Genomic DNA, 23,377 nt, shown 5'->3' on the forward strand with positions numbered 1-23,377 from the left:
ACTGCAATCCCTTACAAAAATTAACCTTGCTTTTACTAGAGTAACCATGGTTAAACTGTGGTTTTATAGTAACTAAAATTAATCGTGGCTTCACTACAGTCACCATATTGTTTTTAATACAGCATATAAAGTAATACTATAGTAACTACAAAATAAAGAAGTTTTACTAGTTTAAATGGACAGTTCCAAAGATGAAAATACTGTTATTAATTACTCCAAACCCTCCAGAACACAAATTAAAATAAAATAATTCACCTGACATTAGTGGTTCAGCCAGAATTTTTACGAAGCTACGAGGATACGTTTTGTGTGCGAAGAAAACTAAAATAATGACTTTATTCAACAATCTGTCTACTGCGGTCAGCCTATAGCGCCATTTTGGAGAGTTTGAATGTGAACAACCAAAGGCTATAAAACACCCAAGACGTGTCACTGGTAAAGTTTTTAATGGGGAAAACGCAACGCTTAAAATGGCCGATCAATCACAAGAAGCCCCGCCTTCTAAATAAAATAGCCAATCGCTGATCTGTGAAGTCAACGCATCGCCGCATCTGCCGTTAGAAGTTCCGGTTGCTATAGAAACAGACAGCGCTCTGAGACTGCGCATGCGCACTGGCTGATCTCGACTGAGAAATAAGCTTTTTAGAACGCTTGAGCGAAACGAACAGCAATTACTGCACGGTTGTCATCGGTGATTTTAAATATGAAATTTAACCGTACGTTCAGCGGACAGTTTGGGAGAATTTTATGTTTCCCTATACAAAGAGATGGGCGCTCGAGAGGCGTTTCAAAGATGGCCGCCGAGTGAGACGCTTTGTCTTAAAGAAACTTTGACTCAAATAACTGAAAATAAATGAAGTGCGAAACGTTGGACACTTCACGCACTCAATTGTCGTCATATGCCATCGACTGGGAAACGTTTTAAATTTCCGGTTAGTAAAACCGTTAGAGACGATATGAAATATGATACTAAAACGTAAACAACGAATCCGCGTAGTGCAGCGGACACAGAACAGCATGCGTTACGTTCGGTGGATACTCATCTCACAATTCTGAGGAAAAAAGAATTGTGACTTTAGATCACACAGTTGTTATATAGTTATAATGTCAGAATTGTGACTTTAGATCTCGCAATTCTGACTTTACAGCTCATGTTTGAGTTTATATCTCACAGTGACTCAATGATTTTTCCTCATTCATTCTTATGGTGTCCGTAAACGGCTATCAAGTGTCGTACAACTCTGGCTCTGAAATGTAATGCCTTCAAGGCTGTATGATAGGTTATTAAGTTTAAGTTAGCCTAATGCTTTCTTCAGTAGTAAGTAATAGAGGCCTTCTCATCTCGCTCTAGCATCACGTAAACAATGAAACCAATGACAGATATCCTTAGCTCAGTACATGACAAACACTGCCTAATTTTAGTACCATACAATTTCTTTAATATTGTATTCTGTGCATGTATACAGTCCATAAATCGTTCATTTACAAATAAACCAAAGCGTTAGACAGTACGAGAAAAAAGTACAGAATAGCTTTTGTGATAGAAACACGGTCCTCGCTTCTTAAAGTAAGAAAAGTAATGGCACAGGCACATTTGTTTGTCCGATTCAGATGAATTCCAAGAGAAACATTTATTGCAAAATCCTCTTTGATCAAGCATTTACACACTTGTTCAGTAAAAAAAAGTCAGTACTGAGTTCATACGAGTAATGTGATTTTGTTTACCTCAAATGAGGCGATCTATGAAAATTAGATGGCTTAAATCTCATGGAGCATAAATGAGTAAGAGATGAGTATACACAGAATATGAGTTATACGATAAATATTTCCAAATATATAAACAAAGTCAAAGCCAACATGCTTTTTACGGAAACCACTTAGCATTGACTAAAGATGTTAGCTCGGCACCTATAAACAAATAAGGAGAGATAAAAAACAATTGAATATTTTGAGCTATAAAAATGTTAAAAGTAGTATTTGTTAATGTATACACATATATGAAACCAAAAACTTTTAGCAATTGATATGCAAAATGCTCTTTGGTCTGCACCTTGTGGATGCATGTGCCCAGACAAAACATGGGAATGAATCTACATTTACAACCTCAATCATTTTTATATCCAAACTAATCCGAGGACCTCAGAAATACTGCAGACAAAACAAAAAAGGCACATATAATAAAATAACCCTAAGTTGTTTTTCCTCTTAGGCTTTTAAGTTTGCTTTGAGCAGACTGTGTGTGGCAGTGCGAGATTGAGCCGAAGAAGTGTGTCGCCCCCTTTTGGACATGTCCCGTGATGCAACAGTGCTGCATAGATGTCAAAGACTTCCCGTGGGATGGATTTTTTTGGGGGGGGGGGCCTTCATCCGGAAAGTTGTCCCGGGGCTTGTGCACAAAAAAGGCCCGCCTATACGATTTGTTCCTGGTCCCCATTAAGTTCAGAAGCATCCCTGTGTATCCTGTCCACAAATGGGGAGAATCCAACATGAAATAAAGTTTCATCCGTTTCAATACTGACGTTTCCCTGTCTCCACGTGTTCGGGAAGTAAAAGCGGTTCAACGTTTCAAAGGAAGGATGCAGAGTCTGTCCCTGTCGCAGTCCAGCAGGAATCTCTGCTTACCATTTTTCTACTTGGTCTTCTGTGAGCCGATCATCACCTTAGAGACAAAGTTGACGATCGCGCTGGCGGGCTGCTCGGGGTCGTGTTCGGCGAACAGGTGACACACGTTCTCTGTGCTGCTCCCGCTTTTCCGCGCAATGAAGCCAAAGATCCTGTCGCGCGCACACATGCATACACAACCATCAGTAAATGTACACGCTGCACCGAAGTGGACCTAATTCAGAACTGAGATAGCCTGCATAAAACACAGAAGGCAATGGAGGAAGACTTACTTCGCGGCTGAGCAGCCGTCCCGTGCCCATCTGTGAACGGTGCAAGGAGAAAGAACATACAACAAAAACTAATTAGGGTAAGGTTTAGCTCTTCTGTGAAATAATAAGGCTTTATAAAGCAGGCAAATAAATGTCCAAACAAGGGTGCACTGTGTATTGTGTCTGTGTGTGTGTGTGTGTGTTGTTACGTACTTCCTGTCCTGAGGATCCAGGGCACAGAATATCACTGTGTTGACAGCATAGTGTCTCCTGAAGAACAATCTGGAAACACACAGTATTATAAAAACTTGGGACAACATTATATGTATATGGGTCAAAGGCGAAAAAGTGTTTAACCAAGAAAGTAATGTGCGATACTGCTTTAAATTGATGCTGCAGAATAAATTAATTAATATTAGAAGTTTTCTTCAAATTTAGTTTTTTGTTTTTCTGAACCAAAAGCGAACATCACACATTTTTTCCCCGGATTTGCTAAATTTACCTACTGAAATGTCATTCAGCGAAACAATCCTGTCGGGCATATTTACAACAAAAATAATAGAGTAACTGAAAGACAGTTTAACATTATTTCAACCAAATTGTGACATTTTATTCCCAAAGATGTCAAAAAAAAAAAAAAGTTAAACCTTTAAAGGGGTCGTATAATGCGATATCTAGGTTTCCTTTGAAATTGTTACAGTGTTACAAGCTGTTAGTGAACACGTAAGATCCCTAGCGTTGTAAAGATTTAAGTATCAAAACCAAAAATATATTCTTTATAGAAGTATACATGTGCACACCCCCCTAAAACAAGCTTGTTTAAACACGCCCCAACTTTTCTACGCCACAAAGTGGGTTTATTTCATAACACCGCCCAAATGTTAACACAAAGAAAGAATTCTATCTAAATAGAACTCAATATACGAAATATAAAGAGAGAGACTCACTTTCTCTGGTTGTCTGTGAGGGTGATTCCCTGCGCAGACACTTTAAAATGAACGACGGTGGATGTGGGAGGTGGATCCAAGCTGAAAACCACAGAGGTGGCCTTCTGGACACCCTGAACTCCTGTCAGAGACTCCAGATCCACGCTGCCCAGGAACCACACGTTACACGCTGAAAACACACACACACACACACACATTAGCACTTTAACACATGGATGAGATAAAATAATCACTGGTACTGATCTTTCTTTACCTGCTCCCTGTTTGAGCAGCTCTGCTGCAGAGTTTGTAGATGTCTGCGATGAAGATTCGTTTAACTCCTCTAGAGGATCTAAAAGAAGTCTTCAGTTAGCATGCCAGCACACTAAAAACAATGCAGACACACACTGATATTCTAACATACCTCTGTTTGGGATGATGAGTCTGCACGGTAAAGCCAAGGGTGTGATTGAATGCTGACACACCAAAGCTGTGAGACTTCCTGGACAGACAGGAAACAAAATATTTTTTACGTTTTACCGTATTTTCCAAACAATGCATTGTTGTAGCAGTTTTGCACATTTAAAAATATATACATTACTGTTAAGAGTTCTGGAGCAAACAATAACAGTACAATATATGTTCCCCATAAATGCTTTTACTTGATATAAATTCATTACAAACAGTAATATTGTTAAATATTATTAGAATTTAAAATAACTATTTTGTATTTATTTTGATTTTAAAAATTTAATTTCAACAATAAAAAGCTGAATTACTTCTTTTGCCTTCAGTGTCACATGATACTAGAATATGTATATATATATATATATATATTATTAATGTTATAAAACACAAGTCTTCAGTTTAAGATGATATATTGATTTAGTGCTCAAAAAACTACTGTATATATATATATATATATATATATATATATATATATATATATATATATATATATATATATTATTATAAAACATAAAACACTGTTGTGTTGCTTTTTGTTAGTCATTTTTTTCAAGATGCAGAAAAGATGTAGAAAAGTTTAAAAGAATCCTATTGAACAATATAAATGTCACTTTTCCATCCATCCAATGCATCCTTGTTGAATAATAATAATTAAAAATAAAACAAAAAAACTATCACAAACATTCAATGACCCCAAACTTTAGAAGGAGTGAAAAGAAAAGGGAAACAAACAGCGGCCTGGTGCTCCTGACTACAGCCACTAGAGGGAGATCCTAACCACGCAACAGTGTAGCTCTAACAGCCCTCCTCCTGTCTTTCACTAACATTCACACAGATATTAGACACTTACCAAAATAAGGCTCGTTGGGGCAGCCTTTTAACCGCACTCCTTTCGGTGTGCACTCAATCAGGAAATGCCGCACAAGCTCATTGGACAGATCACCCACTGTGCAAAGAGACAGGAAATGACTTCATTTCTAACATTGTTTTTAATTACCAAAGAAGCAATGACAACACAAATGAAATAGTAAGAGAAAATAGATGCAGAGGTTGTTCATCAAATGTGAAAAGACCCACATATATACAGAGGATAGACTCCAAAGGATAAAATCACAAACAAAATCAAGCTCGATTGTTTCTTCTGAACAGAAGTGTGATTAAGAGGAAAAACCCAGGTCAGATTTTTCTCCTGAGAACGTGATAATCTCACTTGTGGCTCCTACGGTTTCAGAGGAGATCTCAACATTGTCTCCAGCTGTGCTTGGATTTCCTAATATATCAACATCTGCAAGCAAAAGTTAGAGACTTCAATGGTCTGCACAAAGCAACTTCTCACTGAAAATGGTTTCCTATTTGTTTATATTGTTATTTCGCCTCAAGAATTCTATGATATTATTTTTGTTTATTTCATTATTTAAAGCTTATCTGTAATGGCTGTTTTTTAATACATTCTAAACATTTATAATTGTTGTTGTCTTTCGAAAAATGTCATGCGCGAAGGTGAACAAAAGCAAAAATCTGCACTGAAAGGTGCCGTGCCAAACTATAAAAGCAGCTCAGAAATGATCAGAGATGTTTTTAGAGACAGTTTTTCAACTGTTTCTTACTTTAAGATCCTTCAGAGAGAATTTCCTGCATTTCACTCTAATTGTTAGTTTATCTGGCATTTAGGTACAACAGTATGCATCCTACTTCCTCCTTAATACCTCACTCTGACATCTCATGTTGAGAATAGTTTGTTTTCATACAGTGAACTCTTATCTCTAAAGATAAAGCTAAATTTAATTTTTCATGTTTGCTACAAAAAAACATCAAAATACTTTGTCACACGCCACGTAAGGAGCCACCTAGAATTGTGAATCAGGAGGAGGTGTGTGTGTGTGTGTGTGTGTGTGTGCGTGTGTGTGTGTGTGTGCGTGTGTGTGTGCATGTGTGTGTGTGTGTGTGTGTGTGTGTGTGTGTGTGTGTGCGTGTGTGTGTGCGCGCCTCCCTTCCTTCCTCTGATTGAGACACACGCCGTGTTTACGGAGGGTCTCTGGATATGAACGCTCCAGCTGTGTTCACACTCATTCAGCTGTTCCTCACACAATAGCGCTGGGACGTCCTGCTCTCCAGGGTCTTAAAGTCCATCAAATAGCTCATTCAAGGAACGGCCCTGTATATACTCAGACTCTAAGCACAGTTCATATTTGCCCCTCTTACACAGACAAAGTGCTGGCCGTTACTGCTGGCTGGATATTTACCACACAGCGCACTTTTCAAAACACATGAAACATGTTTAGGGGCATTGCGTCAGCTCAAGCGAGAGGAAATGTGAGAGTTGTTATCAAAAGACGTGTGTATGTGACATTCTCGTACTTTTTCTGCTTTGCTGTAGAACGGAGGGTGGGGGCGTGGCCACCTTCATAGCCAATCCGTAAGCTCCTCTGAATGAGTGACTGTCTCGGATGATGAAGGAGCCCGGCTCTTTATCCTTGAGAACGGCGATAGCTATAACAAATAAAAGAACAAACTGAAAGTATGTATACTGATGCATTCTGCTGTCATCCTAAGTAAAGAAGCTAAAAGGAAGTAACGCTCATAAACTAAAATACAACGATGGAAATCTATTTTGAGAACAATCGGTTACATTATAAACCAACAATAAACAGAAAATACTATTTCTTTCACAGAAGCCACAGTGATAACTGATAGTTTATTATATTGTATAATAATTATTTATATTGTGTACTAATGATCTGTTTACTGATTTTTGTCCAAAATCGGTAATATTTTTTTGAATGCTGCTACAAAAAGATTTTTTAAAAATGCTGACAAGGAGGCAAATAAACTTGTGAATGTTTAGCTGCTTAATATAAATCTGAGCAAAATAAGTAAAAATAGTTTTAAAATAATTTCCATGGCTTAAAATGATTGTAAACAGCTAAACCTCCTTCAGTCTGGTTTTAAAAAAAGTAGTAAGTGAAAAAAAACAAGGCAGTGAGGGACAGAACACGTTAAATTGATCTTTATAATGTGACTAAATATTTATATTTCAAATAAATGCTTGGATTTTCTAGAACAGAACAGGAATAAATTACATAAAAAATGTATTTTTTTGTATTTTGTCAAAATATTAATGTTTTACTGTTTTTTTAGTTAAAACAAAAAAACAGTCTCCTATCAAAAGCATGCAAAAAATTACTGATCACAAACTTTTGAGTGATAATATCTATGTAAAGAGATAGTTTACTCCAAAAAAATGTAATAATATAAATTTACTCATCCTCATATCATTTCAAACGTATGAACCTCTTTCTCATTTGGATTTAAAATAAAATATTTTAAAGAAAGTTAGTAATCAAACAGCTGATGAGCCCCTTTGACTTCAATGGTATTTCTTTCTCTACTATAGAAGTCTAACTATTTGATTCTTCAAAATACCATCTTTTGTGTTCAGCATAAGAAAGAAACTTTTACAGGTTTGGAACAACACCTGTATAAATGACGATCATGACGATGATGATGATTTAATGTTTGGTTGAACTATTTCTTTAACATGATTCAACTTGGGCCCACTGAGGATCTAATATTGTTACCTTGCTCTCGTGAGATGTCTGGCTTGTACCAAAACTTTGACGTATCTTGAACGAACTTCACGTTTTCTGGTTTACTGGCCATAAAATCTGCAAAGAAGAATGATATCCCATTATGTGTGACGTCCCATGCCTGCGTGCGTGCTTACGGACAGACGCGCCACAAACCTGGACTCGGTGTAGATCTGGTAGGTGAGGTGTTGTGACTGGCATAGGACGTGCTGACCGCACTCCTGCTGAGCGGGAACATGCTCTCTGAGCCCTCGGTCCCTCGTCTCTTCAGGGGCAGGAGGGGAGGCTGAGCCACGTCCAGACCCAGAGCCTCGAGGCTCTCCACCGCCTCCAGCAGGCTGCTCTCCAGTCCCCCGACGTCCAGAGAAGAGGACAGGCCACGGGGGGCTCCGCGAGGGGAGCTGTGGGAGTTGGGGCCTGAGAGGGTGAGGGGTGGAGAGGGCTGAGGGGTGTAGTGACTCAAGGGGGTGCTGGAGCCGCCCTCTAACCAGGAATGAGCTGGGGTGGGGCTGAAGAGAAAACACAACAGAGTTATCCTACATATCCTGTGCATAGACCAACACACCCCACCATGTGTTTATATATCCATAAATATAGACTAGATACACAACAGACCACACACGGAGACTGTTGTTACTGAAGAGACGGCGTTTACTGAGAGAGGTTTGAACTTCTAGGAATGCGGTAATAATATAATTTTGGACGATAATACGAACTAGTCAAAAATTATTACTGTATTATACGGAAATTACATAAAATAATAAAATTTATTTTGAATATATATTTATAGTAATTATGTATTTATTCAAGGTAACTTATTTATTCATGTGACGTAAAAGCTATAATTTTAGTATTCAATGTCACATGATCTTTCAGAAATCAACCTTTTGTTTTGGTTTTTTTTTGGTTTCATCATTATCAATGTTTTAATCAGTTGTGGTGCTTAATACTTTTGTAGAAAATGTGATGCATGTGAGCATTTATTTTTAATGTGTTTTTATTATTATAAATGTCGATCCAGTGTGTCTCTAATGAATAAAATTGAGTATTAATTAAAAAAAAAAAAAAAAAATATATATATATATATATATATATATATATATATATATATATATATATATATATATATATATATATATATATATATATATATATATATATATATACACACTTTACGCATTACTATAATGTGCAAAATTTGCTTAACATTATATTTCACAGCATTATTAAATTAAACGTGCATTAAGAATTAGTGAGCGTTTTATGGCAAAAGTAAAAAATTATCATTCACAAATGAATACTCAATATTGGCTGACTGGTATAGTACCGATACATTGAGCATCCCTGTTCTGATTGACAGACATTACCTGTCTGTATTGACCAGCGGGCTGGGGGTGGACATAGAGTGCATAGATCCAAACATCCTCTGACAGGAGGCGGGACTTCCTGTGACATCAGAGTGGAAGAGCTCTCCGTCGGATGACATAGATGTGTGCGTCATGCTGTCCACGTATCCTCGTGACTCTGAAGGGAAAAACAAAACAGGGTTTTTAAGACCTGAACACACACACACACCTTCAAACTATTTCTCCAGAAGATTCCATTCAGTACGAGCAATGTCTTATCACACGCCCACAAAATATTTGAAGACCCGCGCTGTGCAACCTGCTACTAGTTGCCAAATGCGGGTGATAAATCAAGCGGTATTATTGGATAGGCCATTGTAAGGGAGTTGGGCTTGTGGGTTTGGCAGGAGCCCATACACACGCATTCTTCAGATTGTGCACATAACAAACCACAGGGGAGGGACCCTGGAGGAATGTCTCCCACTCCCTCCCTCCTTGCCTGTCTGGAAACCGGCTGGATATAATATAATTAATTTTGTGCTCTATCCTCTATGACCTTTGAAATCTCGCCCGCAATTAAACGTGAGAACAAAAATCTATAGCTTTTAGCTGCATTTAGCGAAAGCATGATGAAGCGACTGTAAAAGAAGCTGAATTATCTAATAGTTACCTGTCAGATATTGCCACTAATACTTGTCCATTCTCATTTACTATCTATTGCTCCCAGAACAGTTTCTGTATTATGCATATGTTCAAAATCCTAAACCACAACAAGCATATCAGTCAATATCAGTCTTTTTTTTTAATAATAATAACCGTTTTAGTGAGATTGATTCTTTTAAATCAATGAAAAATCTATGAACAATTCCCAAGCAAAAGTGTATATTTTCAACTATACTGGAATTACATTAAATGTTTCATTATTTTTAAATATAATGAAACATTTATATAAAAGGTATTTTATTATATTATTATTTTTTGTTGTTGTTGCAAAAAAAAAAAAAATGATATACTGTATACAGGCAAAATGAATATATAAGTTTACTATTTAGTTTTACAAGTTATTATTTAAGGAGGGTTTACATTAACATTTTTAGAATAATAATATATATATATATATATATATATATATATATATATATATAATACAAAAAAATCTTTTCAGTCAAAATATATCTAAAAATATATTTTCAGTCAAAATATATTTATGATTTTTTATATATCCATATCTTATATATAATAAATGTAAAAAAAGACATATTTTTAGTCTCAATAAATTTTGACTTGAAAAGCTAATAAATAAATGAATTAGATGAGCAGTTGATCAGTTGACTGTTCGTCCAATGTATCCGTAGGGACAAAAAGATTGGCTGTTTAGGCAAATTTGTCCCTCACGATGAAAGCGACATGCTTGTAAGCCCCAAGTTCCCATCCACTCCATAATTATAGAAAATGCAATTAGCTACAGACTTTAATGCTGGATTCCCTATGAATGATTTCCCTCAGAAGGCACGTACTAATCAACATATGCCATAGCATGATAGTAGCTTCTTCTTCAGCCACGACTGCTCCCCTAACCACATCACGTGAGAGACTGTCAAGGAGATGCCGAACGTAATACATAAAAACATAAACACGCAAACAACATCTGGAGGCACAAGAGTCTAAAATGTTCCCAAAAATGGATCTTGTGACCCACCCGAAAAACCCCAAAAGTCCTTCCCAAGACAGGAATCCTAAAACTGCTTCCCAGAGATGAACCGGGTCTGCTTCTCTCTGATCAAACACACGGTGTGATCTGGATGCAGGTGGTCGGCGTGGCTTCTTAAACTAGCTTCGCCAGCAACGCTTCCTTTTACAATCAGCTTATTCTGAAAGACCCGTGCTGGTCCTCCAGCCTCACGCTGCTGCTGAAAAACACAGCTTCACTCATCCACCGGCTAAATCAGCAAAAAACAACATTATACACCAGTCTGGACTTGCATGGAAGTTCATTAAAGTCAATAAATGGATGCAAATGAAGCAGAAAGGCATCCAAACATAATTCTTCTGAAACCAACGGCATCAGCAGATGTTAGGGTCACATGAGGACTGCAGCCTAGAGGTCAGTGATCTGGTGAACTATACCAGCCCTTCAAAGAGAAAAGGAGATCTGGATGACCCTTCAAGACAGAAGAAAGAGGTCGAACGAGAAATTTATTACATGCCAAAAATGAAGCAGCTCTGAACTGAAGACGCTCCAAAATATAAATGCAGATGCCTTTCAAAACCCAAACCTGGAGAACAACCCTGTGATGAAATGTTTTAATGAGCCAAACTACTCACACGAGATTTCACATGCTTGTCCCTTAATGAAAATGTATTTCTTTAATTAATACAAGACACTGTGGTGGTATTATTTATTATATTTTCTTAAATGTAACCATTTTTAATGTTATTATTTAAGAGCAAAAAGTTTAATATTTTGTCATTTCTAAAGCATTTTTTCATATTTAAGAGTAAATATTTCATATCAGATTATTATTATAATTTTTAATATAATTTTAATTCAGCTATCTAATGGAGGCTTTTGATAATAGACGCTATGAACTTGCTATCTTTTTAACAAATTAATCGATATTAAAAATATTAGGGTTATTATCAACTAAAAGCATAACAAAAGTTGACTTTGAATAGAGAATAAAACTATTATTTACTATTATTTATTATTTGCTTTTGGTTATTTTTATTATTATCGTCATATTTCTTAAATAGTTATGCAATTTAACAAATCAATTGTAAAAATATACCAGGTTTATCTTCATTAACTACAACCATAAAACGGAAAAAAAAAAAAAAAAAATAAAAAATTATATATTTAAATAAAATATATATATATTTAAAAAAATATATATATATATATATATATATATATATATATATATATATAATATATAATATATAAATATATATATATATTTATATATTTTATTTTATTTATTTATTTTTTTAAATACAATTTGGTTCAGTTATTTTATTTATTATTTAACCAAAAGTACTAACATAAAAAAAGGATTGTAAAACAAACTGGCATGTATGTTGTGTACCAGACTGTTTAACATTAAATGCAGTCACGCAGAAAATACCATATAACCGTTAACAATATTTCTATGTCACATCTGCATCTTCCAGAGTTTGGACGATAAAAGTGTGTGTAAGAGTGTTTGTGTGCATGTCTGCTCAGACCAGGTCTTTCAGGATTAAATCTCCCGCATGCCAATGAGACAAAGGACGACTTCAGTTTTACGGACTTAACAAACTCGCCATTCAAAGGAGGAATGCACGCGCACACACGCAGTGAGCCAAGTTGAAAAATGTCCAGCTGTTGTGATCAAAGCTGAGCAGCGTAGAGAATGTGTGGAGGGGAAAATAAAAAGAGAGAATTCAACGCAGAAGAATTAAATACTTTCCAGTCAAAGGCATTACTCCATTGCTATGATACATGGTCTAAAATATGTCTGCAAAAAGATTCAGCTCTAGTTTGAATCACATATCAAACACCTGGGTTTCCTGTCATACGTCATCCGTGACCATATACACTCAACTTCTTTACTGTATTAAAGACCTGTCCACTTACCCTTTTAACGACAAAACACACATACCAAAAATAACACTTTTTCATTGCATAGGTATTCAGAGCACTAAAATAGCCATGGAACCTACTTTTGCTCTTTATAAGGCAATATACACACTTAACACATGCAGTGTGTAAAACAGCCTATGAACTGATATATATATATATTATATATTAATATATATTAATATATATATATTACAATATGACATAAAATGTGAACACACTGTGAATAAAAAACAAAATATATGACTTGGGCAAGAGAGTTATTCAATTGTTTTTGTTTAAATAATTTACTTCATTTTATCATAAAACCTTAAAGGAAAGTATTTCACATTGTAAACTATATTATTTTAGATATTTTTAAGATTCTCTTTATAATCTAATTACTTTGCCAAAAACACATTTATCATTAGATTTTTATCTTTTTATTTATTTGTTTATTAGTTTTTAAATTCTATTAATTTAATAATATGTATTTACTTTTACATATTTAAGATTTTAAAAGGTTATATTTTTAATTATGTAATTATTTAACTGAAAATATTACATTTTAGATGCTGGACATTTTTAAATTCTTTTTAAATGAATGAATGAATTAATATATATTTTTTGCAGTTTACTTATAACTGTAAGGGCTTTTATTACGCTTTTCTTTTTACTTAAATAGTTATACAATGTGAAAAATTTTAAGTATACATATAAGAATTGACAGAATTAAGAAATATTACTATATATATATATATATATATATATATATATATATATATATATACACACACACATATATATATGTATATTACATCTGAACTAAATGAATGAAATGGCTCTTGATAAGGTTTGCTTAAAAGCTAATGCTAGTATTTTCTATGCGTGTAGAGCAGAAGCTATTTTATTTTGCACACACTGCTATATTGTACACATTTATATTTTTGTAAAGTAAGCACTATTTACTGATTCTGCTGCAGCTGATTTAGTGTTTTGTTGCTCCATTCATTGTTGCTATTGTAAGCCCTTGTTCCTATTCTTCGTGAAAGTGAGTCGTACCCGGGCAAAGAACAGTAATAAACAAACCAAATTGTTTGTTTTGGATAATTTGGACGCCTGTTGTTCAATCTCAAGCTCGCATCGGTGGAATTTCAGCTCAAACTGACCCGAGATTCATACTGCGATTACATAACACATTCTTTTCCCATCCACATTCATTTGGACACAGGCCCAAACAAAACTGTCTTTTGTCCAGAGACAGAGAGAAGAATAGTGTCCTCTGTCTCCACTCCACCTCCATCAGATTCTCCACTCCATCAGAGGGCTTACAACAAGAGCACCGCATGCAACTTTTTGTTTTTTTTGTTTTGTTTTAGTACCTCCCATGGCTGCTTGATGAATCTGCCTGGCCGGATGAGAAAGTGCCAAAGCCTAAATCACCAATCTAAGGTGAATTACAGGACAAACCAAGTGTAAATGAGCTTTAGAAAAGAGAAACACCCCACTGGTGAAGTAGTGATGTGCTGAGTGTGTGAGAAAGCGGACGAGGAATGCCAAACACTGACAGAACCAACAAAATATAGGGCAGTTTAAGCGCAAACACTGGGGCTTTTAAATGTGTTTGTCTTTATCGGTGAAGTTCTGGCAATGCAAATAACTCATTCAGATCTTCAGACAAAGTGCCCAAGTCTAAGAGCCAGCTGAAACAGGAAACATTCACATATAAACAAACCAAAAGAGCCTACCACATACACACACATATCACATGTATACATAAACGTCCTCTACTAAACCACAGGGCCTGGCCTTTTTGCCATCTCAGCAAATCAAGCATGTACTTGTGAACACATTGCACTATAAATCAGTATTTATAACTGATATAAACTTTATAACTGTTATAAAGTTATCTAAACATCCTTAAAACTAGGTAAAGTTCATTTATTAAAAGTATCTTACGCAACTGTATTCTTCATTGCAGAGAAGGCGTGTATAGAATATATATATATATAAAATTAGTTCAAATATCAATGCACTTTGATATTTGAACAAAGTACTTATTCTCACTACATTTTTTCAGAAAAAAGGAATTCTTTAAAGTTATGTTTTTTCATAACGGCTTCATGCATATACAAAATGTTGAGGAAAGAAAAATCTAAACTGCGAGAGGTTAATTAAATATATGAAGAATAATTTTAGAGATTAGAGACTCACAATTACACCATATAAACTTGCTAAAAAATTACTTTATTATTATTCATATTTTTTCTTTTATTAGTATGTGCAAAAATAAACCAAAAGAATGACTTGCACTCAAAAAAAAAACTTTAACTTTAAATGCTGGGTTCATTGGGCTAATTTTATTATTTTTACCCAGGTGCTGGTTATTTTATTTTTGTTAAGAATAAATGTAATTAAATGTAGCACATGCCTAAAACATGAGACATGCATATTAAGTCGTTTTTGAAAACAAGTAATAAGAAATTGTCCATTTAATAAAAGCAAGACTGATATACTGATTAATGATTTGTATTATACAGAGAAGAGAAGAGAAGAGAAGAGAAGAGAAGAGAAGAGAAGAGAAGAGAAGAGAAGAGAAGAGAAGAGAAGAGAAGAGAAGAGAAGAGAAGAGAAGAGAAGAGAAGAGAAGAGAAGAGAAGAGAAGAGAAGAGAAGATAGGGGGGTGTTCACATAGACTTCATGCTGACAAGAAGACAATTCAAGTCTGCCAGAGACGGCTAGAGCAAATGGCTGATGTATTAGCATACAAACACACAGGCAAATGCTCGCACACATGCAAAAACACAAGAGCAATTAAAAAAAATCTTTCCCCGCATACCTAGAGAAGCAGTCATGCTGAAGTACTCCTCAACAGAGACTCATCCACACTTTCTGGACACTGCTCCTGCACGCTTACTTTGTCTCCCGGTGTCAGTCTTTCACAGCTTTGTCACTTATTCCACCTCACATTCTCTCTCTCTCTCTCTCTCTCTCTCAGTCTCTGTTGTGCTGTCTGCTTCCCGGCACAAACACTGACCACGGGCGGCACGTCACACAGTTTCTTCTGTCCAGCTCTGTCCCTTCCTCTCTCTCTCTCTACTCATTTGCGTCTAGCCTGAATGAAGTCATTGAGTTTTTGGGATACTGTTAAACCCCAGATGGAAAACTACTTCATTCTTCCAGCAGGACTGTGCCACTGGTTGACTGACTCCAGCTTTGAGGAGGGACTGAGGGAGGGAGGGGGAGGGCTGAAGGAAAGGGAAGAGGGAGGGAGGACGACTGCCCCCAACTGGCATGAGGCAGAAAGACAGCGAAAGACCCCCGTGGCTTCATTACCATATGAGTTCATGAGTGCTCTTCTGCCTTTGATAGGCCATTCAAGCATTGTTCTCCGCAGACTCTCAGTCTGTTTCACCTAACCAAACGGCAGCAGCGGGGTCAGGGGTGACGATGGTCTTTTATGGACACCATTATGCTCTCCACCATGTGCTGCTGCTCGCAACATCTGCTTCTATGCAAAAACATTTCTTAAGCAGTATTTTAGTCTTCTTAGCTGGAGAAGCAGCATTCGCAAGATACTTATTGTGCATTTTGACTTTTCTTTGGCAGATTATTCCACTTTAATGTTTTTAACGTAAATCTCTGCTTCAAAATTAAATGAAGCAAAACAAAATTAAATTAAATGTTTCCACAAAACCTTTTGAAGAGCACCAAAATAGCATATACAATAATTTAAATATTTTCTATAGGATCATGTGACGCAGAATACTGGACTAAAGAAAATATTGCCTTGCCATAAATAAATTACTTTTTAAATGATATTAAAATAGAATACTTTAAATTGTAATAATACTTCAATGTCTTCAGCTTTGGTGAGAATAAAACCATTTTTACATTAAAAAAAAACGTACTAAACCTAAACAGTTTGAAAGTAGTTTATATAAAAATAAATAAATTGGTTGATAAATAAATAAATGAATCAATACATTTACATTACAATAAACCTCAGCCTCTGTAGCACATTAATTAATTGAAAGTGGTTACCCTTCCTTCCCCCTCAAATGTCTGTGTAAATATTTGCATTTGTCTTACACTAAGAGTTTGGCTGTAAGACCTTTTATTTTCTCCTGTTTATTTAGACACTAAAACATAGATGGGCTTACGTTACATAACCTCCAAATCTTCCCACATCAGGAAATTAAAATATACAAGACATCCTCCCCTCCTCTGGGACAGACTAGCTGGAGGCCGGACGTGTTAAACGTCGTAAAAAGAAACAAATCTTTTTCATTATCACTTTGTTTATTGTTTTCCATTTAAAAACATGCAATGCTGGAAATTGGACTATAATACATTTAATGCTATGCCTGCAGTTTGGAGTCAAGAATGTTTTTATATCTATTAATGTATTTATTATGTATAAAATAAAATATATTTTTGTGTATCTGTGTATTATGCTGTAATATAACGTGATATAACACTGTCTTCCTTGCTTTTCCAATTTATCATTATTCTCATTTTCCTGCTCTTCCTCATTAAGATGTAATCAGGCAATAGTATTTACCCATAAAAGTTACATAACTGACCGATTTTTTGTGTGCAAAATAAATCCTTGGGTTTTTGAAAAAGTGCTGATATTTTTGGCTAAAATGATTTTAAGCCCTTTTTCTGTGCATAACCTTTAATGAACTTGACAACTAAATAAGGAAATCAAGGAATGAGTGACAGAATAGCATTTGTAAAGTGACGAGATGCTAGCATGTACAAGGACTTGTGTGAGGAGCTGCATACAACATAGTTTAAATGAGTACGAGCATGTTTCTATCTTATAACATCAAGAGAGAAACTTTCTAACGCACATGTGTACTGCGCACTTTGGAAGGGCTATGTATTCAGCTGTACACATAGAGTTTGTGTCAAAACTGAAGTACACTTCAGACTTAATTCTAAGCACAGCTCTAGTTCCCAAAGCACTGACTGGCCAGGTTACAGGAAATATTGCATCCTGCCCCAGAGGGCCACATCCTTTAGCAGAGTTATTTTGAGCGGCACAGAAATTGCGACAGACTTCGCTACAGGGGACCGCTTTTAAAGGTCACATTTGTGTGAGATACAGTTGGATGATTTCCTGAGTGGATCCACCAAAGACACACACACAAATTGATACCCACACACATTATTGTGCTCTCAGGTAGTTAGAAACGTGATTTAGCTACTGTAGATACAGTATAAAAGGAAGCAGCCACTGTGGCAGTTGCTTACCTTGCCATATTGGAGAGCTCATGAGGTGTCTACTGGCTTGAGAACCAGGTCTAGAAGGTAAGAAGTCATGTCCACTCTTCACTGTTTGGAGAAAGAGAGACAGTTGAGTACATTAAGCAGTGGTATGCCACAGGGTTCTGTTCTTGGCCCATTATTATTTTCATTGTAAGTGTGTCCATTAGACTCAGTTTTTCATAAATACAAAAACTTTTATAATTTATATGCTGAAGATACAAAACTATTGTATACATTGCACTCCAAGTGGGTCTTAAATCTTTTGTTCAATAGTAATTCAATTGGATTCTGTTTAAAAGAAGACAGGGCTTTTTCTGTTTTAGACTTCCCAACATGCAACATAATTCGTTTCCAATTATTTTTTTCTTTCTGACAGAGGATGGATTTAATTTGACTATAAAGACATTTTAAAAATAAAAATTGCAAGGTTTTGATTTGTCTATGTGTATGTAAATGTTTTGTTTAGATCATGCGCTGAAAAGCACTTTTGGGCAGTGAATGTATTTTTTTCAACATTTTCTAAATGTGCTATTGAAAAACAAATACAGTGGTGGAAAAAGTATAATACTAGTATTTTTACCACACTACTGCAAAAGATATAAATAGAAATAACTGAATTAAAACCATTTTTTAGCTGGTGAAAACCACTGTATTTTCATAAATGACCACACAAGGACACTATAATAGTAAAAGAGCTTAATAAGACAGTGAAAGGCAAACATCAAGTACAGTGTCAAGTCTTACCATATGGAGTGGGGGGTGTCACAGGAAATGCTGGTGTGGGCGGAACTTGATTAAGACCGGCCCACAGTGGACCGTCAGCCTCTGTAGGAAGGTCACCAATGTCAACAGAGTCGCTGTGATACAGACCTTGCTGAAACGGACAAAAACATACGAGGCATTGTTATACCAATGTTATGGGTGCAATACAAGTTAAACTTGTATTTTAGTTGACATTGGGCAAAAATTTGCACAGGGTTGGTAAGCGATTTTATCGCACTCCAGTTAAATATTTAATGTTTATGTTTTGAGGCTATACAGTTACGAGGCGATTTGTCAAATTTGTACCGGTGGTGTTCCAAAGAAGAATCTCTGGTTGTTCTGCATTCGGTCGCCACCCGCCTTTCGCAGCACAGAGTATTCAGAGACATCACTGAGCTGTTTCTGCCTCCAACCTGGACACACAGAAACACTGAATTCAGCTGATATTCACTGCTTGACAAATCGCATTTAACTGTGACAGGCCATTCAGATTTGAAATAGGAGGATCATTTTCTCACAACATCGAACAACCAACAGGAATTAAAATAGCAAGCTCTCAAACAAACTTGTTTAGATGAGATCCCTGAGGAGAAGTTCATGACCTTACATAAACAAGGGTCATTGACTTTGGGCTACATTCTGCATTCCACAAACATTCAAATAAATAGCAACAACAACAAAAATAAATTATAATAATATTAATAATAATATTAACAGTAGTAGTAAAAAAAATAGATTAAAAGGAATAGTTCACTCAAAAATTAGAATTACCCCATATTTTATTCACCCCGAAGCCATCCTAGGTGTATATGACTTTCTTCTTTCAGACAAACACAGTCAGAGTTTTAAAAAATGTTATCCTGGTTCTTCCAAGCTTGGAAATTCTTGTGGATAACAACCATTATTTTGAAACTCAAGTTATATCCATTGTGAATTGTGGAAAACAACAAGTCAGTTATTTACTTTATATAGCTCTTGCGAATATATCTGATTTATGGGCTTCAAAATAATGGCCGCTATCCGCGAGCATTACCAAGCTTGGAAGAGCCAGGATAAAGACCGTTTCAGTTTGAAAAAAGAAAGTCATGTACATCTAGGATACCTTCGGGGGAGGAAAATATGGGGTCATTTCTGGGTGAACTATTCCTTTAATAAATAGATTTTTTTTATAAATGATATAAATAAATACATACAGTACATTCACAATATTATTGATTTGAGGGCATTTTTTGATACCTTCTGCTTTATTATACTATTGTGAACAATTTTATCCATTGCAAATTATATTATAACAGTTCAATTTCAAAATATTGTATCATTAAGTTATTATTTAGTCTTTTGCTTTAATGACAGCACCACTTAAGCTACATGAAAACATATTCTTCAGCATGATCCTCCAAAGACCATTTCGAGCCTCAAAAACATCTGATCCTCTATACAAAAAAAATCACCAATGACACAAATAAAAAGTGTAGATTCTATAAATAAATCCCTTATTATCAGTGTGGTCTCAGAATTTCAGGCCCCAGTTTTTCATAGTGATTTTAAAAACATAGTAATAATTCATTACAAATGGGCAACAGTTTAAGCTCTGTTAACTATCACTGTACAGACAAACAAAATCCTTGAGACTTGATGATGGGGAAAGGCAACATGTTTTGTGTGTCAGTAGACGCTCACTTCAAAGGCATTCCTCAGCCCTTACGCCATGTGTATTCAAACACACACACACCACAGGGCATATATCTGGTGACATACTACAGTAATAATAACACTCATAGGTTGCATAGATTTCTGTTCAGCAGGATGAATTCTCCACTCTACTCAAAGGCCTTTCATTCCAGGTGTCAGAGTTGCTCTGACATGGGCTGATCCATTAAGAAAGGACCTTGGGATCTTATAACAGAATGGACAGGGGACATAAGCAAAGTAGAGGACGCACTTCAAAAGCAACAAGAACCGCTCAGTATGCCGAGGTCAAAGGAGACAGAGTATTGAGTTCAAGCCGTCTGCATCACAGATGTGTTTGGTAAAAGCAGCAGTCAATATAACATTATGAAGGAGTTACTAAATGGGGCGTCATAACTAAATCAAGGGCTTTATTATTGCACTGCTAGGATTGTGATTGTGTCCGTTTTTAAAATAAAAGGCAGCTTAAAGGTCACATTTACACTATGCAAGCACTCCATACTAGACCTGGATGTTTACATATTCAAGCACGTACACGCACACACACACACACACACACACACACACACACACACACACACACACACACACACACACACACACAACCAAACACACAGAAATGAAAGGTGGGACTTTATTTTCTTTAGCAAACCTGTCAGGAGCAGCACATAGAGGACCATTGTATGTTACTTGTGTGCATTTATTATCATAAATTAAGCCTCTTCCAATAGCAGCCTCAAACATTCATTTAAAAAGTCACTAGACTGAGGGCCCATCCTGTGAACAAGGCAAAAATGGCACATGTATTTGAAATGTGAATGTAATATATATATAATATATTTATATATTTACATATATTTCAATTAAAAATTACAGAATATTATGTGTAAAATCAAAAATACCAAATATTGCCTCTATTAAAAAATTAAAAACGTTAATTTGTGGCCATGTGCAGAAATTTTGACCTATCTCTCACGTTTGTGAACCCGTTGACAATACCACGGTACTGTGATGGTCTCAGATAGAAATACCATGGTACTTTAAATATGTAAAAAGCTTGTTATGTTCATATACTGTGCCATTTATATGATACACCACGGTATTTCAAAGTATATCATGGCATTTTGCCCAATTGCTGGCTAGTTGGAATCAATACATTGATACAGAATTGATTAATGTATCAGGATTGGAGTTTACCTGACTGGAGAGATTTGGCCCTTCCAACCGAATGTTTCTTTCCATTGGTCTGAACAGAGGCCGAGCGGGTCATGTGACTCCTTGCCTGTGTGGGGATTGGTTCAAAGTCAGGGTCGAGGTCCAAGATCAGCTGATTGAGCTGTTCGATTGACTGATCAACATCCAAAGCCAGCGTTGCAAACTCATCATCCTTGTCTGGCTCTGAGTGCGTCTCCGGAAAGCCATTGTCTGGTAATGACGGTTTGCTTCCACCTTTCTGGAGCTCCATCTCGTCTCTGCGTTCCAGTCGGTCTGATGGAGCGTGCATGTAAGACGTGGACTGTTGCTGTTTTACCCATATATGTGTCTGATATCCAGAAGGTACTGAAGTGTGTGAGAGTGTGTTTGAGGAATTCACATCTCTAAATATGGCAGGAGGAGCTTCACTTTGACAATCATCTGACTGGACAGAGTTCTGACATTCACCTGAAGACAAGCCAGGCATTTCCTTTGAAGATAGTGTGTCTTTAGAGTCTGAAAAAGCAGCATTCGGAGCGATGACGTCATCGTCGTCGTCTATAATATCCGTCTCTCTTTCTGTGAATACTGTTACACCATTTAAATGACTGGAATGATCGAATGTAGCTTGATTGGATTTAGGGTCACATCTCATGATGCCTGGAGAAGCTCGTTCCTCCTCCATTCTGAGCCCCGGGATCCCTCTGGGGAGCTGGGGCTGCTCCTCAGAGCCGTAGCTGATTGGGAGCCTAGAGGTTTGTCCTCCAGTCCACTGGGAGGAGCTGGAGAGTCCAGAGTCACTGCTCAGAGAACGGGTCCCTTCTTTTTGCTTGGCTGTGGAAGAAAAAAAACAACAATTTAGTACAATCAGTAGAAAATTAGTTGACCTCGGGCGTTTTCAAATTAGTGCTGTCAAACTGTTAATCGTGATTAATCACATCCAAAATAAAAGTTTTTATTTACATGTATATATTTATATTCACACATTTATAATATATATATTTGTATTTTTTATTTTAACCTTTTTTTGTACAAAACCATCAAAATGTTCTTCTATTGTATAATGCCACTTTTTTTGACATTTTATTGTAAATAAAATAATCATATCATAAATTTCAGCAAATTTTCCATTAAAATAGTTCCTCAGTTTATGGTATTCACCATGTTTTCTCGCTGGCATGCCCCTAACTTTTATTGTTTTATGACATTGCGTTGACATTTATCAGTTTTCATAGATACAAACTTTTTAAATATATACTGACACCTATTGGTGTGGATGAAGCATCACGCAAAAGCAAAAGGCAGATTTTAGAAATTTTTCCAGCTGTAACTGGCATCCATGACCTCTGACATGTACTTCATTTTTAAACAAGTCGGTCAAAATGACTACTCGTTTCTTTATATATAACAAATTTAAAGTGTAAAGAATTACCATGGTGACACATAGGTGTTGAAAACAGTCACACCTGTGTCCCCTTATCTTCACCCACTCGTCCTACATTCACTGGCGTGTGTCATAGTCTGGGGTCCAGTGGAAATGTTAACAAATCTCTAATGAGTTGCAGACATCTTAGTCATCACACAAACACACAGGTAAGCAGACCTGGATGTCTTTGTGTGGCCGTTGTGTGTGTGTTCTGGCGAAGACACATCAGTC

At 36.2% G+C, this 23,377-nt stretch overlaps 1 protein-coding gene across 5 annotated transcripts in view; it reads right to left on the bottom strand.

Moving 5' to 3' along the window:
- Positions 1-1,416: 1,416 nt before the first annotated feature.
- si:ch211-191a24.3 (tensin-3) overlaps positions 1,417-23,377 on the bottom strand; it is a 35,396-nt gene continuing 13,435 nt past the window's right edge. For 3 of the 5 annotated variants that reach the window (XM_043220088.1, XM_043220089.1, XM_043220085.1), the window contains 16 exons: positions 21,724-22,554; positions 19,144-19,250; positions 18,820-18,949; positions 18,061-18,141; positions 9,222-9,378; positions 8,011-8,363; positions 7,846-7,932; positions 6,626-6,757; positions 5,478-5,552; positions 5,118-5,213; positions 4,224-4,301; positions 4,074-4,151; positions 3,821-3,989; positions 3,087-3,155; positions 2,895-2,924; positions 1,417-2,774 (listed from right to left, as the gene is read on the bottom strand). In XM_043220088.1, the coding sequence (XP_043076023.1) occupies positions 2,630-2,774; positions 2,895-2,924; positions 3,087-3,155; positions 3,821-3,989; positions 4,074-4,151; positions 4,224-4,301; positions 5,118-5,213; positions 5,478-5,552; positions 6,626-6,757; positions 7,846-7,932; positions 8,011-8,363; positions 9,222-9,378; positions 18,061-18,141; positions 18,820-18,949; positions 19,144-19,250; positions 21,724-22,554 (2,618 nt within the window). In that variant the 3' untranslated portion in view covers positions 1,417-2,629. The remainder of the gene's footprint in view (positions 2,775-2,894; positions 2,925-3,086; positions 3,156-3,820; positions 3,990-4,073; positions 4,152-4,223; positions 4,302-5,117; positions 5,214-5,477; positions 5,553-6,625; positions 6,758-7,845; positions 7,933-8,010; positions 8,364-9,221; positions 9,379-18,060; positions 18,142-18,819; positions 18,950-19,143; positions 19,251-21,723; positions 22,555-23,377) is intronic. The other 2 variants (XM_043220086.1, XM_043220087.1) reach the window with 2 other exon arrangements.

Source organism: Puntigrus tetrazona, chromosome 20, assembly GCF_018831695.1.
Source record: "Puntigrus tetrazona isolate hp1 chromosome 20, ASM1883169v1, whole genome shotgun sequence".
Taxonomy (NCBI): domain Eukaryota; kingdom Metazoa; phylum Chordata; class Actinopteri; order Cypriniformes; family Cyprinidae; genus Puntigrus; species Puntigrus tetrazona.